Below are 16,836 nucleotides of genomic sequence, written 5' to 3'. Positions count from 1 at the left end.
CCAGTCTCAGCATGTACAGTACAGTCAGACCCAGAGGAAGGCCAGACAGTGCCAGTCTCAGCATGTACAGTACAGTCAGACCCAGAGGAAGGCCAGACAGGGCCAGTCTCAGCATGTACAGTACAGTCAGACCCAGAGGAAGGCCAGACAGGGCCAGTCTCAGCATGTACAGTACAGTCAGACCCAGAGGAAGGCCAGACAGGGCCAGTCTCAGCATGTACAGTACAGTCAGACCCAGAGGAAGGCCAGACAGGGCCAGTCTCAGCATGTACAGTACAGTCAGACCCAGAGGAAGGCCAGACAGGGCCAGTCTCAGCATGTACAGTACAGTCAGACCCAGAGGAAGGCCCTACAGGGCCAGTCTCAGCATGTACAGTACAGTCAGACCCAGAGGAAGGCCAGACAGGGCCAGTCTCAGCATGTACAGTACAGTCAGACCCAGAGGAAGGCCAGACAGGGCCAGTCTCAGCATGTACAGTACAGTCAGACCCAGAGGAAGGCCAGACAGGGCCAGTCTCAGCATGTACAGTACAGTCAGACCCAGAGGAAGGCCCTACAGGGCCAGTCTCAGCATGTACAGTACAGTCAGACCCAGAGGAAGGCCAGACAGGGCCAGTCTCAGCATGTACAGTACAGTCAGACCCAGAGGAAGGCCCTACAGGGCCAGTCTCAGCATGTACAGTACAGTCAGACCCAGAGGAAGGCCCTACAGGGCCAGTCTCAGCATGTACAGTACAGTCAGACCCAGAGGAAGGCCAGACAGGGCCAGTCTCAGCATGTACAGTACAGTCAGACCCAGAGGAAGGCCAGACAGGGCCAGTCTCAGCATGTACAGTACAGTCAGACCCAGAGGAAGGCCAGACAGGGCCAGTCTCAGCATGTACAGTACAGTCAGACCCAGAGGAAGGCCAGACAGGGCCAGTCTCAGCATGTACAGTACAGTCAGACCCAGAGGAAGGCCAGACAGGGCCAGTCTCAGCATGTACAGTACAGTCAGACCCAGAGGAAGGCCCTACAGGGCCAGTCTCAGCATGTACAGTACAGTCAGACCCAGAGGAAGGCCAGACAGGGCCAGTCTCAGCATGTACAGTACAGTCAGACCCAGAGGAAGGCCAGACAGGGCCAGTCTCAGCATGTACAGTACAGTCAGACCCAGAGGAAGGCCAGACAGGGCCAGTCTCAGCATGTACAGTACAGTCAGACCCAGAGGAAGGCCAGACAGGGCCAGTCTCAGCATGCACAGTACAGTCAGACCCAGAGGAAGGCCAGACAGGGCCAGTCTCAGCATGTACAGTACAGTCAGACCCAGAGGAAGGCCAGACAGGGCCAGTCTCAGCATGTACAGTACAGTCAGACCCAGAGGAAGGCCAGACAGGGCCAGTCTCAGCATGTACAGTACAGTCAGACCCAGAGGAAGGCCAGACAGGGCCAGTCTCAGCATGTACAGTACAGTCAGACCCAGAGGAAGGCCCTACAGGGCCAGTCTCAGCATGTACAGTACAGTCAGACCCAGAGGAAGGCCCTACAGGGCCAGTCTCAGCATGTACAGTACAGTCAGACCCAGAGGAAGGCCAGACAGGGCCAGTCTCAGCATGTACAGTACAGTCAGACCCAGAGGAAGGCCCTACAGGGCCAGTCTCAGCATGTACAGTACAGTCAGACCCAGAGGAAGGCCAGACAGGGCCAGTCTCAGCATGTACAGTACAGTCAGACCCAGAGGAAGGCCAGACAGGGCCAGTCTCAGCATGTACAGTACAGTCAGACCCAGAGGAAGGCCCTACAGGGCCAGTCTCAGCATGTACAGTACAGTCAGACCCAGAGGAAGGCCCTACAGGGCCAGTCTCAGCATGTACAGTACAGTCAGACCCAGAGGAAGGCCAGACAGGGCCAGTCTCAGCATGTACAGTACAGTCAGACCCAGAGGAAGGCCAGACAGGGCCAGTCTCAGCATGTACAGTACAGTCAGACCCAGAGGAAGGCCCTACAGGGCCAGTCTCAGCATGTACAGTACAGTCAGACCCAGAGGAAGGCCAGACAGGGCCAGTCTCAACATGTACAGTACAGTCAGACCCAGAGGAAGGCCCTACAGGGCCAGTCTCAGCATGTACAGTACAGTCAGACCCAGAGGAAGGCCCTACAGGGCCAGTCTCAGCATGTACAGTACAGTCAGACCCAGAGGAAGGCCAGACAGGGCCAGTCTCAGCATGTACAGTACAGTCAGACCCAGAGGAAGGCCAGACAGGGCCAGTCTCAGCATGTACAGTACAGTCAGACCCAGAGGAAGGCCAGACAGGGCCAGTCTCAGCATGTACAGTACAGTCAGACCCAGAGGAAGGCCAGACAGGGCCAGTCTCAGCATGTACAGTACAGTCAGACCCAGAGGAAGGCCAGACAGGGCCAGTCTCAGCATGTACAGTACAGTCAGACCCAGAGGAAGGCCAGACAGGGCCAGTCTCAGCATGTACAGTACAGTCAGACCCAGAGGAAGGCCAGACAGGGCCAGTCTCAGCATGTACAGTACAGTCAGACCCAGAGGAAGGCCAGACAGGGCCAGTCTCAGCATGTACAGTACAGTCAGACCCAGAGGAAGGCCAGACAGGGCCAGTCTCAGCATGTACAGTACAGTCAGACCCAGAGGAAGGCCAGACAGGGCCAGTCTCAGCATGCACAGTACAGTCAGACCCAGAGGAAGGCCAGACAGGGCCAGTCTCAGCATGCACAGTACAGTCAGACCCAGAGGAAGGCCAGACAGGGCCAGTCTCAGCATGTACAGTACAGTCAGACCCAGAGGAAGGCCAGACAGGGCCAGTCTCAGCATGTACAGTACAGTCAGACCCAGAGGAAGGCCAGACAGGGCCAGTCTCAGCATGTACAGTACAGTCAGACCCAGAGGAAGGCCCTACAGGGCCAGTCTCAGCATGTACAGTACAGTCAGACCCAGAGGAAGGCCCTACAGGGCCAGTCTCAGCATGTACAGTACAGTCAGACCCAGAGGAAGGCCAGACAGGGCCAGTCTCAGCATGTACAGTACAGTCAGACCCAGAGGAAGGCCCTACAGGGCCAGTCTCAGCATGTACAGTACAGTCAGACCCAGAGGAAGGCCAGACAGGGCCAGTCTCAGCATGTACAGTACAGTCAGACCCAGAGGAAGGCCAGACAGGGCCAGTCTCAGCATGTACAGTACAGTCAGACCCAGAGGAAGGCCCTACAGGGCCAGTCTCAGCATGTACAGTACAGTCAGACCCAGAGGAAGGCCCTACAGGGCCAGTCTCAGCATGTACAGTACAGTCAGACCCAGAGGAAGGCCAGACAGGGCCAGTCTCAGCATGTACAGTACAGTCAGACCCAGAGGAAGGCCAGACAGGGCCAGTCTCAGCATGTACAGTACAGTCAGACCCAGAGGAAGGCCCTACAGGGCCAGTCTCAGCATGTACAGTACAGTCAGACCCAGAGGAAGGCCAGACAGGGCCAGTCTCAGCATGTACAGTACAGTCAGACCCAGAGGAAGGCCCTACAGGGCCAGTCTCAGCATGTACAGTACAGTCAGACCCAGAGGAAGGCCCTACAGGGCCAGTCTCAGCATGTACAGTACAGTCAGACCCAGAGGAAGGCCAGACAGGGCCAGTCTCAGCATGTACAGTACAGTCAGACCCAGAGGAAGGCCAGACAGGGCCAGTCTCAGCATGTACAGTACAGTCAGACCCAGAGGAAGGCCAGACAGGGCCAGTCTCAGCATGTACAGTACAGTCAGACCCAGAGGAAGGCCAGACAGGGCCAGTCTCAGCATGTACAGTACAGTCAGACCCAAAGGAAGGCCAGACAGGGCCAGTCTCAGCATGTACAGTACAGTCAGACCCAGAGGAAGGCCAGACAGGGCCAGTCTCAGCATGTACAGTACAGTCAGACCCAGAGGAAGGCCAGACAGGGCCAGTCTCAGCATGTACAGTACAGTCAGACCCAGAGGAAGGCCAGACAGGGCCAGTCTCAGCATGTACAGTACAGTCAGACCCAGAGGAAGGCCAGACAGGGCCAGTCTCAGCATGTACAGTACAGTCAGACCCAGAGGAAGGCCCTACAGGGCCAGTCTCAGCATGTACAGTACAGTCAGACCCAGAGGAAGGCCAGACAGGGCCAGTCTCAGCATGTACAGTACAGTCAGACCCAGAGGAAGGCCAGACAGGGCCAGTCTCAGCATGTACAGTACAGTCAGACCCAGAGGAAGGCCCTACAGGGCCAGTCTCAGCATGTACAGTACAGTCAGACCCAGAGGAAGGCCAGACAGGGCCAGTCTCAGCATGTACAGTACAGTCAGACCCAGAGGAAGGCCAGACAGGGCCAGTCTCAGCATGTACAGTACAGTCAGACCCAGAGGAAGGCCAGACAGGGCCAGTCTCAGCATGTACAGTACAGTCAGACCCAGAGGAAGGCCAGACAGGGCCAGTCTCAGCATGTACAGTACAGTCAGACCCAGAGGAAGGCCAGACAGGGCCAGTCTGGACATGTACAGTACAGTCAGACCCAGAGGAAGGCCAGACAGGGCCAGTCTCAGCATGTACAGTACAGTCAGACCCAGAGGAAGGCCAGACAGGGCCAGTCTCAGCATGTACAGTACAGTCAGACCCAGAGGAAGGCCCTACAGGGCCAGTCTCAGCATGTACAGTACAGTCAGACCCAGAGGAAGGCCCTACAGGGCCAGTCTCAGCATGTACAGTACAGTCAGACCCAGAGGAAGGCCAGACAGGGCCAGTCTCAGCATGTACAGTACAGTCAGACCCAGAGGAAGGCCAGACAGGGCCAGTCTCAGCATGTACAGTACAGTCAGACCCAGAGGAAGGCCAGACAGGGCCAGTCTCAGCATGTACAGTACAGTCAGACCCAGAGGAAGGCCAGACAGGGCCAGTCTCAGCATGTACAGTACAGTCAGACCCAGAGGAAGGCCCTACAGGGCCAGTCTCAGCATGTACAGTACAGTCAGACCCAGAGGAAGGCCCTACAGGGCCAGTCTCAGCATGTACAGTACAGTCAGACCCAGAGGAAGGCCAGACAGGGCCAGTCTCAGCATGTACAGTACAGTCAGACCCAGAGGAAGGCCAGACAGGGCCAGTCTCAGCATGTACAGTACAGTCAGACCCAGAGGAAGGCCAGACAGGGCCAGTCTCAGCATGTACAGTACAGTCAGACCCAGAGGAAGGCCAGACAGGGCCAGTCTCAGCATGTACAGTACAGTCAGACCCAGAGGAAGGCCAGACAGGGCCAGTCTCAGCATGTACAGTACAGTCAGACCCAGAGGAAGGCCAGACAGGGCCAGTCTCAGCATGTACAGTACAGTCAGACCCAGAGGAAGGCCAGACAGGGCCAGTCTCAGCATGTACAGTACAGTCAGACCCAGAGGAAGGCCCTACAGGGCCAGTCTCAGCATGTACAGTACAGTCAGACCCAGAGGAAGGCCCTACAGGGCCAGTCTCAGCATGTACAGTACAGTCAGACCCAGAGGAAGGCCCTACAGGGCCAGTCTCAGCATGTACAGTACAGTCAGACCCAGAGGAAGGCTCTACAGGGCCAGTCTCAGCATTTGTATCTGGAGCCACTGTGTTACATGCTGCTACTCTACAGTCATTGGTCTGGTCGTCGTAGGACAGACAGGACTCGGTTGACTCTGTGTTACATGCTGCTGCTCTACAGTCATTGGTCTGGTCGTCTCTGTGTGGATAATGGGGGTTGATTACTGGGACTTCGTCCTAAAGGAATTACACAGGACAACCTCAATCACCTTGATTTATTAATACATCTGTCTTCATCCAGGTTAGTCTGTCTTCATCCAGGTTAGTCTGTATTCATCCAGGTTAGTCTGTATTCATCCATGTTAGTCTGTATTCATCCAGGTTAGTCTGTATAGTCTGTATTCATCCAGGTTAGTCTGTATTCGTCCAGGTTAGTCTGTATAGTCTGTATTCATCCAGGTTAGTCTGTATTCATCCAGGTTAGTCTGTATTCGTCCAGGTTAGTCTGTATTCATCCAGGTTAGTCTGTATAGTCTGTATTCATCCAGGTTAGTCTGTCTTCATCCAGGTTAGTCTGTCTTCATCCAGGTTAGTCTGTATTCGTCCAGGTTAGTCTGTATTCATCCAGGTTAGTCTGTATTCATCCAGGTTAGTCTGTATAGTCTGTATTCATCCAGGTTAGTCTGTATTCATCCAGGTTAGTCTGTATTCATCCAGGTTAGTCTGTATTCATCCAGGTTAGTCTGTATTCATCCAGGTTAGTCTGTATAGTCTGTATTCATCCAGGTTAGTCTGTATTCATCCAGGTTAGTCTGTATTCATCCAGGTTAGTCTGTATTCATCCAGGTTAGTCTGTTTTCATCCAGGTTAGTCTGTATTCATCCAGGTTAGTCTGTCTTCATCCAGGTTAGTCTGTATTCATCCAGGTTAGTCTGTATAGTCTGTATTCATCCAGGTTAGTCTGTATTCATCCAGGTTAGTCTGTATTCATCCAGGTTAATCTGTATAGTCTGTATTCATCCAGGTTAGTCTGTATTCATCCAGGTTAGTCTGTATTCATCCAGGTTAGTCTGTATTCATCCAGGTTAGTCTGTATAGTCTGTATTCATCCAGGTTAGTCTGTATTCATCCAGGTTAGTCTGTTTTCATCCAGGTTAGTCTGTATTCGTCCAGGTTAGTCTGTATAGTCTGTATTCATCCAGGTTAGTCTGTATTCATCCAGGTTAGTCTGTATTCATCCAGGTTAGTCTGTATTCATCCAGGTTAGTCTGTATAGTCTGTATTCGTCCAGGTTAGTCTGTATTCATCCAGGTTAGTCTGTATTCATCCAGGTTAGTCTGTATTCATCCAGGTTAGTCTGTATAGTCTGTATTCATCCAGTTTAGTCTGTATTCATCCAGGTTAGTCTGTATTCATCCAGGTTAGTCTGTATTCATCCAGGTTAGTCTGTATTCATCCAGGTTAGTCTGTATAGTCTGTATTCATCCAGGTTATTCTGTATTCATCCAGGTTAGTCTGTATTCATCCAGGTTAGTCTGTTTTCATCCAGGTTAGTCTGTATTCATCCAGGTTAGTCTGTCTTCATCCAGGTTAGTCTGTATTCATCCAGGTTAGTCTGTATAGTCTGTATTCATCCAGGTTAGTCTGTATTCATCCAGGTTAGTCTGTATAGTCTGTATTCATCCAGGTTAGTCTGTATTCGTCCAGGTTAGTCTGTATTCATCCAGGTTAGTCTGTATTCATCCAGGTTAGTCTGTATTCATCCAGGTTAGTCTGTATTCATCCAGGTTAGTCTGTATAGTCTGTATTCATCCAGGTTAGTCTGTATTCATCCAGGTTAGTCTGTATTCGTCCAGGTTAGTCTGTATAGTCTGTATTCATCCAGGTTAGTCTGTATTCATCCAGGTTAGTCTGTATTCATCCAGGTTAGTCTGTATAGTCTGTATTCGTCCAGGTTAGTCTGTATTCATCCAGGTTAGTCTGTATTCATCCAGGTTAGTCTGTATTCATCCAGGTTAGTCTGTATAGTCTGTATTCATCCAGGTTAGTCTGTATTCATCCAGGTTAGTCTGTATTCATCCAGGTTAGTCTGTATTCATCCAGGTTAGTCTGTATTCATCCAGGTTAGTCTGTATTCATCCAGGTTAGTCTGTATAGTCTGTATTCATCCAGGTTAGTCTGTATTCATCCAGGTTAGTCTGTATTCATCCAGGTTAGTCTGTATTCATCCAGGTTAGTGTGTCTTCATCCAGGTTAGTCTGTATAGTCTGTATTCATCCAGGTTAGTCTCTATTCATCCAGGTTAGTCTGTATTCATCCAGGTTAGTCTGTATTCATCCAGGTTAGTCTGTATTCATCCAGGTTAGTCTGTATAGTCTGTATTCATCCAGGTTAGTCTGTATTCATCCAGGTTAGTCTGTATTCATCCAGGTTAGTCTGTATTCATCCAGGTTAGTCTGTATAGTCTGTATTCATCCAGGTTAGTCTGTATTCGTCCAGGTTAGTCTGTATTCATCCAGGTTAGTCTGTATTCATCCAGGTTAGTCTGTATTCATCCAGGTTAGTCTGTATTCATCCAGGTTAGTCTGTATAGTCTGTATTCATCCAGGTTAGTCTGTATTCATCCAGGTTAGTCTGTATTCGTCCAGGTTAGTCTGTATAGTCTGTATTCATCCAGGTTAGTCTGTATTCATCCAGGTTAGTCTGTATTCATCCAGGTTAGTCTGTATAGTCTGTATTCGTCCAGGTTAGTCTGTATTCATCCAGGTTAGTCTGTATTCATCCAGGTTAGTCTGTATTCATCCAGGTTAGTCTGTATAGTCTGTATTCATCCAGGTTAGTCTGTATTCATCCAGGTTAGTCTGTATTCATCCAGGTTAGTCTGTATTCATCCAGGTTAGTCTGTATTCATCCAGGTTAGTCTGTATAGTCTGTATTCATCCAGGTTAGTCTGTATTCGTCCAGGTTAGTCTGTATTCATCCAGGTTAGTCTGTATTCGTCCAGGTTAGTCTGTATTCGTCCAGGTTAGTCTGTATTCATCCAGGTTAGTCTGTATAGTCTGTATTCATCCAGGTTAGTCTGTATTCATCCAGGTTAGTCTGTATTCATCCAGGTTAGTCTGTATTCATCCAGGTTAGTGTGTCTTCATCCAGGTTAGTCTGTATAGTCTGTATTCATCCAGGTTAGTCTCTATTCATCCAGGTTAGTCTGTATTCATCCAGGTTAGTCTGTATTCATCCAGGTTAGTCTGTATTCATCCAGGTTAGTCTGTATAGTCTGTATTCATCCAGGTTAGTCTGTATTCATCCAGGTTAGTCTGTATTCATCCAGGTTAGTCTGTATTCATCCAGGTTAGTCTGTATAGTCTGTATTCATCCAGGTTAGTTTGTATTCATCCAGGTTAGTCTGTATTCATCCAGGTTAGTCTGTATTCATCCAGTTTAGTCTCATTTTTATTTTTTTAATTTTAATTTAAGCTTTATTTCATTTGACATGAAATCTCTTTTGCCAGAACATTATAGTGATTAGAATATTAACAGATGAATATTGAGTGCTGTAAAATAAGACATTTTATCCATGTGCTATAGCTGAGAAGTCTATTTAAAACCCCTGTCAAACCCTGAGTTTGTTTCTGATCGCCCAGCAGCATTTAACCTGGGTGGGAAACATGATTTACATCTTGCTGTTACAATGAATCCCTGGTGTTGTTTAACCAATAACCTCACTGTAACGGTAATTAGACTGGCCTTGGGTCTCAAATGGTACCCTATTCTCTACGTAGTGCACTACTTCTGACCAGGGCCCATAGGGGAATAGGTGGGCGTTGAGGAAGCAGCCTTGGTACAGCTAACAGAGATCATTTCATTTGTTTGACAAGCTCCCTCCTTCCCTCCCTGTTCCGTCATTTGAGAGGAAAGTGAGAACTCTAGTTAACATTGAGCCTCTGGGGCAAATAGCTGGCGACCAATATATCTGTGAGCGTGCAGCCTGTGAAAACTGTGGAAGCCATTCTTCTGCCTCCTCCTCTTCATCTCCTTCTTGCCCTCCTCTCCACCTCTACCCTCTCCTCTCCTTCTCCTTCTCCTCCTCCACCTCCACCCTCTCCTCTCCTTCTCCTTCTCCTTCTCCTCCTCCACCTCCACCCTCTCCTCTCCTTCTCCTTCTCCTTCTCCTTCTCCTCCTCCACCTCTACCCTCTCCTCTCATTCTCCTTCTCCTTCTCCTCCTCCACCTCCACCCTCTCCTCTCCTTCTCCTTCTCCTTCTCCTTCTCCTCCTCCACCTCTCCTCTCCTTCTCCTTCTCCTCATCCACCCCCCTCCTCTCCTCTCCTCTCCACCTCTCCATCCTCCTCCTCCTCTCCTCCTCTCCTCCTGGCTGGTGGTGCACTACATAGGGTTATTTATTGGACGCAGCTCTGTTGGGGCATAGTGCAATATCCTCATCATATGCTGTTGAATTTTCACCCAGCAGAAATCATTTGTCTGTGCGACATAAGTGTGGGGGGGGGCAAGGGGCAAGAGCTGTGAATGGAGAGAGAGGGGGAGGGGGGGAGAGAGAAAAAGGGGGAGCGAAAGAGAGAGAGAGAAAGAGATAGAGAACGTGAGGGAGTAAATAAAGAGAGGGCTATAAATAAAGGAGAGGAATCCTATTAGCGGAAGAAAACAGGATGGAGAGACAGAGGGAGGGAGAGAATGAACGAGGGGCCACAGTGTCAGAGGAGACGGAAAACTAATGTATTCTGGGAAAATAATGTGTCATTTTAAAGCAGACGTTTTGTATTGGCCGGGCTGACACCATGAGGCTGAGCACACCTCTGCCTGGTGTTAATCGCCATGTCAACAAGCAGGAAGGATGGAGATTACCTGTGTAATGGATGGGTGCCCAGCCTGCAAGGCTGCATCTGAGATTGGCTTCTTCTCTAATACAACAAATTAAAGTTTAAGCAAAGTTCCACATAGGCTCAACAAAGGAACAATGTGCCTCACAAAGTAAGTAAAGTTCCACAACATAAAGACGTAGCCTCCTTATGTCATCTGAATAAAACCTGAGTAAATCCCAAAACACATATTGGCTTAAAAATATTTGAGACTTCTTAATGAGTAGCAATGTTTAACAAACGGTTCTGTCCTCCCTTTCTACTCCTAGAAAAGTAAAGAATACCAGTCCTAAAGCCCTACAGAGATTCAGGTGTTCTGCCTCCTCTTGTCCACTCCACCGTCACTCCCCCACACCACTGCAGCTCCTAGAGAGAGAGAGAGAGAGAGAGAGAGAGAGAGAGAGAGAGAGGCAGCCTCAGCTCAGTTAAACAGCCCCAGCCGTGCTCAGTGTTGGACAGCTAGCTAGGGAGAAGTCAAACAGAGACTCAGCCTCCTCTCTCCTCCTCTCCTCTCCCAGTAACCAGAGGCACTGTCCACTCCCAGTAAACACAGGCACTGCCCCCCCCCAGTCCCAGTAAACACAGGTGCTCTACGCTCTGACTTTGTCCAACTCTCACAGCTAGGGAGATAAAAGGCCCTCAGGACTGAAGCACTTCCCTCTCTCTCTCCCTCTCTCTAATCTCCACTCTGCCCATGTGGGAAAGGTCAAGCGGCCCCCTGGCTAAAAGAGAGGTGGAGGATGGAGAGGGGAATGGAGGAGAGGAGGAGGGAGGTAGTTAGGTCTTTAGGGTTGTTGTAACAGCTGCAGGTGGAAACAGAGAGGCCCCAGACAGACAGTGATCTCAACAGGATAAACAGTCTTTAGACCAGAGCACCATTGGACTGGAGGCTGTGTCCCAAATGGCACCCTGTTCCCCTGTATAGTACACTTCTTTTGACCAGAGACCTGTTGCCCCTGTAGTGCACTATGTAGGGAATAGGGTGGCATTTAGGACACAGGGTTTAGTCTTTCTAGAGAGTGAGATAGCTCCTCATCAACAGTAGTCTGACTTGAGTCCCAAATGGCACCCTATGTAGTGCACAACTTTTGACCAGGTCCCATAGGTCCCCATAGGGCTCTGGTCACAAGTAGTGCACTACATAGTGAATATCACGCCTCCTTTTATAAAGCTACGGTAGTGATAGGGCCGTCTAGGGGCTGGGGATTGGTCCTTTTATAAAGCTACGGTAGTGATAGGGCCGTCTAGGGGCTGGGGATTGGTCCTTTTATAAAGCTACGGTAGCGATAGGGCCGTCTAGGGGCTGGGGATTGGTCCTTTTATAAAGCTACGGTAGTGATAGGGCCGTCTAGGGGCTGGGGATTGGTCCTTTTATAAAGCTACGGTAGCGATAGGGCCGTCTAGGGGCTGGGGATTGGTCCTTTTATAAAGCTACGGTAGCGATAGGGCCGTCTAGGGGCTGGGGATTGGTCCTTTTATAAAGCTACGGTAGTGATAGGGCCGTCTAGGGGCTGGGGATTGGTCCTTTTATAAAGCTACGGTAGCGATAGGGCCGTCTAGGGGCTGGGGATTGGTCCTTTTATAAAGCTACTGTAGCGATAGGGCCGTCTAGGGGCTGGGGATTGGTCCTTTTATAAAGCTACTGTAGCGATAGGGCCGTCTAGGGGCTGGGGATTGGTCCTTTTATAAAGCTACTGTAGTGATAGGGCCGTCTAGGGGCTGGGGATTGGTCCTTTTATAAAGCTACGGTAGCGATAGGGCCGTCTAGGGGCTGGGGATTGGTCCTTTTATAAAGCTACGGTAGCGATAGGGCCGTCTAGGGGCTGGGGATTGGTCCTTTTATAAAGCTACGGTAGCGATAGGGCCGTCTAGGGGCTGGGGATTGGTCCTTTTATAAAGCTACGGTAGCGATAGGGCCGTCTAGGGGCTGGGGATTGGTCCTTTTATAAAGCTACGGTAGCGATAGGGCCGTCTAGGGGCTGGGGATTGGTCCTTTTATAAAGCTACGGTAGCGATAGGTCCGTCTAGGGGCTGGGGATTGGTCCTTTTATAAAGCTACGGTAGCGATAGGGCCGTCTAGGGGCTGGGGATTGGTCCTTTTATAAAGCTACGGTAGTGATAGGGCCGTCTAGGGGCTGGGGATTGGTCCTTTTATAAAGCTACTGTAGTGATAGGGCCGTCTAGGGGCTGGGGATTGGTCCTTTTATAAAGCTACGGTAGTGATAGGGCCGTCTAGGGGCTGGGGATTGGTCCTTTTATAAAGCTACGGTAGTGATAGGGCCGTCTAGGGGCTGGGGATTGGTCCTTTTATAAAGCTACTGTAGTGATAGGGCCGTGTAGGGGCTGGGGATTGGTCTACAGCTCAGAGCTGCAAAATATGATGCTTATGTAAACTTATGTAAACCTGTCTCACTTTCTCTCCCTCGCTCCCTCGCTCTCTCTCTCTTTATCTCTCGTGTTTGCATCTCAATGTGAAAAAAAACAGTCTGCATGTTCTTCACAAAGTGGGCAACTGATGCTACTGAACCAGATGTCTGTGTATCAGGGGAGAAGCTCCAGGTGGTATCTGATGCTACTGAACCAGATGTCTGTGTATCAGGGGAGAAGCTCCAGGTGGTATCTGATGCTACTGAGACAGATGTCTGTGTATCAGGGGAGAAGCTCCAGGTGGTATCTGATGCTACTGAACCAGATGTCTGTGTATCAGGGGAGAAGCTCCAGGTGGTATCTGATGCTACTGAGACAGATGTCTGTGTATCAGGGGAGAAGCTCCAGATGGTATCTGATGCTACTGAACCAGATGTCTGTGTATCAGGGGAGAAGCTCCAGATGGTATCTGATGCTACTGAACCAGATGTCTGTGTATCAGGGGAGAAGCTCCAGATGGTATCTGATGCTACTGAACCAGATGTCTGTGTATCAGGGGAGAAGCTCCAGATGGTATCTGATGCTACTGAACCAGATGTCTGTGTATCAGGGGAGAAGCTCCAGATGGTATCTGATGCTACTGAACCAGATGTCTGTGTATCAGGGGAGAAGCTCCAGGTGGTATCTGATGCTACTGAACCAGATGTCTGTGTATCAGGGGAGAAGCTCCAGGTGGTATCTGATGCTACTGAACCAGATGTCTGTGTATCAGGGGAGAAGCTCCAGATGGTATCTGATGCTACTGAACCAGATGTCTGTGTATCAGGGGAGAAGCTCCAGATGGTATCTGATGCTACTGAACCAGATGTCTGTGTGTCAGGGGAGAAGCTCCAGATGGTATCTGATGCTACGGAGACAGATGTCTGTGTATCAGGGGAGAAGCTCCAGGTGGTATCTGATGCTACTGAACCAGATGTCTGTGTATCAGGGGAGAAGCTCCAGATGGTATCTGATGCTACTGAACCAGATGTCTGTGTATCAGGGGAGAAGCTCCAGATGGTATCTGATGCTACTGAGACAGATGTCTGTGTATCAGGGGAGAAGCTCCAGGTGGTATCTGATGCTACTGAACCAGATGTCTGTGTATCAGGGGAGAAGCTCCAGGTGGTATCTGATGCTACTGAACCAGATGTCTGTGTATCAGGGGAGAAGCTCCAGATGGTATCTGATGCTACTGAGACAGATGTCTGTGTATCAGGGGAGAAGTTCCAGGTGGTATCTGATGCTACTGAACCAGATGTCTGTGTATCAGAGGAGAAGCTCCAGATGGTATCTGATGCTACTGAACCAGATGTCTGTGTATCAGGGGAGAAGCTCCAGGTGGTATCTGACTCTACTGAACCAGATGTCTGTGTATCAGGGGAGAAGCTCCAGGTGGTATCTGATGCTACTGAACCAGATGTCTGTGTATCGGGGGAGAAGCTCCAGATGGTATCTGATGCTACTGAGACAGATATCTGTGTATCAGGGGAGAAGCTCCAGATGGTATCTGATGCTACTGAGACAGATATCTGTGTATCAGGGGAGAAGCTCCAGGTGGTATCTGATGCTACTGAACCAGATGTCTGTGTATCAGGGGAGAAGCTCCAGGTCAGCCATCATCACTGTTACATCCTCAGAAAGCATGAGCTCCTGAGTTGGGAAAATCTTGTGCAATACACCGACGCATGTCTTGTATTCCAGATCCTAAACGGCCTGGCTCCCCCTCCACTCAGTATTTCAGTTAAACAGAAAACCCAAACATATGGCAGCAGATCCACAAGGTCTGCCATGAGAGGTGACTGTATAGTTCCCATAAGGAAAAGCACCTTTAATCAATCTGCTTTCTCTGTGAGAGCTTCCCATGTCTGGAATACCCTCCCATCAGACACACAGAACTGCACCACCTATCACACCTTCACATAAAAAACATGAAGCTAAAGGTCGATCAGATTTGTGAACATAATCCCTAGCTGTGTATTGCCGCTTTCCATGTTGTCTGTTGTCTGTAACTTGTGAGGTGTGGAAACACTTTGTTGCTTTTATGGATTTTGTGTTGTTGCTTTTTGGGCTGTGTTGCTCTGTCTGTATGCTATGTCTTGCTTGTCCTATGTTGCTCTGTCTGTATGCTATGTCTTGCTTGTCCTATGTTGCTCTGCGTGTGCTTACTGCTCAATGATCATCTGTATTGTTATTGTAAATGTTTTTAATAACCTGCCCAGGGACTGCGGTTGAAAATTAGCCGGCTGGCTAAAACCGTCACTTTTACTGAAACGTTGATTAACGTCCACTGTCCCTGTAAAAAAAATACAAGTAAACAACTCAAAAATGAAACTCAATAAACTCTCTCTTTTCTCTCCCTCCCTCTCTAGGTTTTGTGTGGGAGATAAGTTCTTCCTGAAGAACAATATGATCCTGTGTCAGACGGACTACGAGGAGGGGCTGATGAAGGAGGGGTACGCCCCGCAGGTTCGCTGACTCCAGATGAAGAGCGGGTGGGAGAGAGGGGGGGGGGGGTGATGTGATTGAGGAGAGCAGAGAGAGACTGAAGGAAGGAGGAGGAGATCCATCCAATAAGACTGAATGAAGGAGGATGAGAGACATCCAATCAGACTGAAGGAAGGAGGAGGAGATCCATCCAATCAGACTGAATGAAGGAGGAGGAGAGCCATCCAATCAGACTGAAGGAAGGAGGAGGAGAGCCATCCAATCAGACTGAAGGAAGGAGGAGGAGAGCCATCCAATCAGACTGAAGGAAGGAGGAGGAGAGCCATCCAATCAGACTGAAGGAAGGAGGAGGAGAGCCATCCAATCAGACTGAAGGAAGGAGGAGGAGAGCCATCCAATCAGACACCAAAAGCACTACTACTACTCTCTCTCTCTCTCTTCCTCTCCAAAGTCAGATCCCTAATGTGTATATAACCAACTAACAACCAACTTTCAACCTGGAAGGGACCCTTTCTCCGCTGTACAGAATAGCCATAGAGACTAAGGGTTGTCAGAGGAGGAGGCGAGGGAGTCCCCTACAAGGTCACAATGGACTACATGTACAAAAGTTGACTTTGTTTGTGTTCTGAAGGATGCTGCCTCTTCCCAGCAGCCAAACACTGGCTTTACAATGACACCCCAATCCACCTTCGCCCCCCCCCCCACCTAAAAAAGAGACATAAATACTTACACCTCCCCCTCCCCAATATCCATCCCTCCCTCCTATTCCTCTCTGGGGGACCACGGGAGAACCTAAACAATCAAGATCCCAGTGTCTGAAACCCATATGACTCAGTCTCCACTAGGGCCCAAGTGACTATCTGACCCGATCCGGGAAAGGCAGGGAAGAGAGAACTACAGAGATACAGCACGTCGCCATCAGATCTCAGGTTGAATAGGTGTCTTTCTTTTTAAATCGAACCGCAACAACTTCAATTCAACCACAATCCAACCATCGGATCACTTCAGCTCGGGAAAGCTCTCCATGTTGTTTTATAGACTCTCATTTGGACTCTCCTTGGAAGACTGACAATTCCGGACTGTGGTCCTATGGAGTGGCTTGTAATTAGTGCAGGGGGGGGGCTTGGATATTTTTTGCGGGAATTCTCACGTTTGTTAAGGCCTTGCCTGCCTTTTGGTTTGTGCTCTCACACTGGGTCTGGGTGGGGGAGGGGGTGGGGGGGTTCTAGGGGTATCGGGGGGGGGGGGGTTACTTTTTGTAGACTGTATTTATTTCATTTATTTGATAAGCTTTCAGTGCTTTGAATATTGATCACCTGTGGTCCCAATTCATTAATGCAGAAATATCATTCTTCAACATGCTGATACTTGAATTCTTTCAATCACTAGTTTAATCACTGTTTTAACTCTCAGTCAGTTGTGGCTAGATGGGAGTAGCCTGGCGCTTTCTCTTCTGGTACGTAAGGCTGTACTGTCAGCTAGCGCAGATGCAAGTTGCCTTCAATGAAGACTTTGCCGGTCACATGGTCTGTGAGCGTTAGGTTAATTGTTACTCCGATGTGTTTCCTCAATGACACCCTATTTCATATATGGAGCCCTGGCCA

General features: G+C 49.6%; 1 protein-coding gene across 5 annotated transcripts in view; it reads left to right on the top strand.

The window, feature by feature from the left end:
* The window catches only part of LOC106609843 (LIM domain only protein 3), a 155,541-nt gene extending 139,583 nt beyond the window's left edge, over positions 1-15,958 (top strand). For all 5 annotated transcript variants that reach the window (XM_082978044.1, XM_082978045.1, XM_045722367.2 and 2 more), the window contains exon 4: positions 15,157-15,958. In XM_082978044.1, the coding sequence (XP_082834170.1) occupies positions 15,157-15,262 (106 nt within the window). In that variant the 3' untranslated portion in view covers positions 15,263-15,958. The remainder of the gene's footprint in view (positions 1-15,156) is intronic.
* Positions 15,959-16,836: the final 878 nt, after the last annotated feature.

This window comes from Salmo salar, chromosome 07 (assembly GCF_965601325.2).
Source record: "Salmo salar chromosome 07, fSalSal1, whole genome shotgun sequence".
NCBI classification, from domain to species: domain Eukaryota; kingdom Metazoa; phylum Chordata; class Actinopteri; order Salmoniformes; family Salmonidae; genus Salmo; species Salmo salar.
The sequence above is the reverse complement of the archived record's forward strand: the minus strand, read 5'-3'. Positions and strand labels throughout refer to the sequence as shown.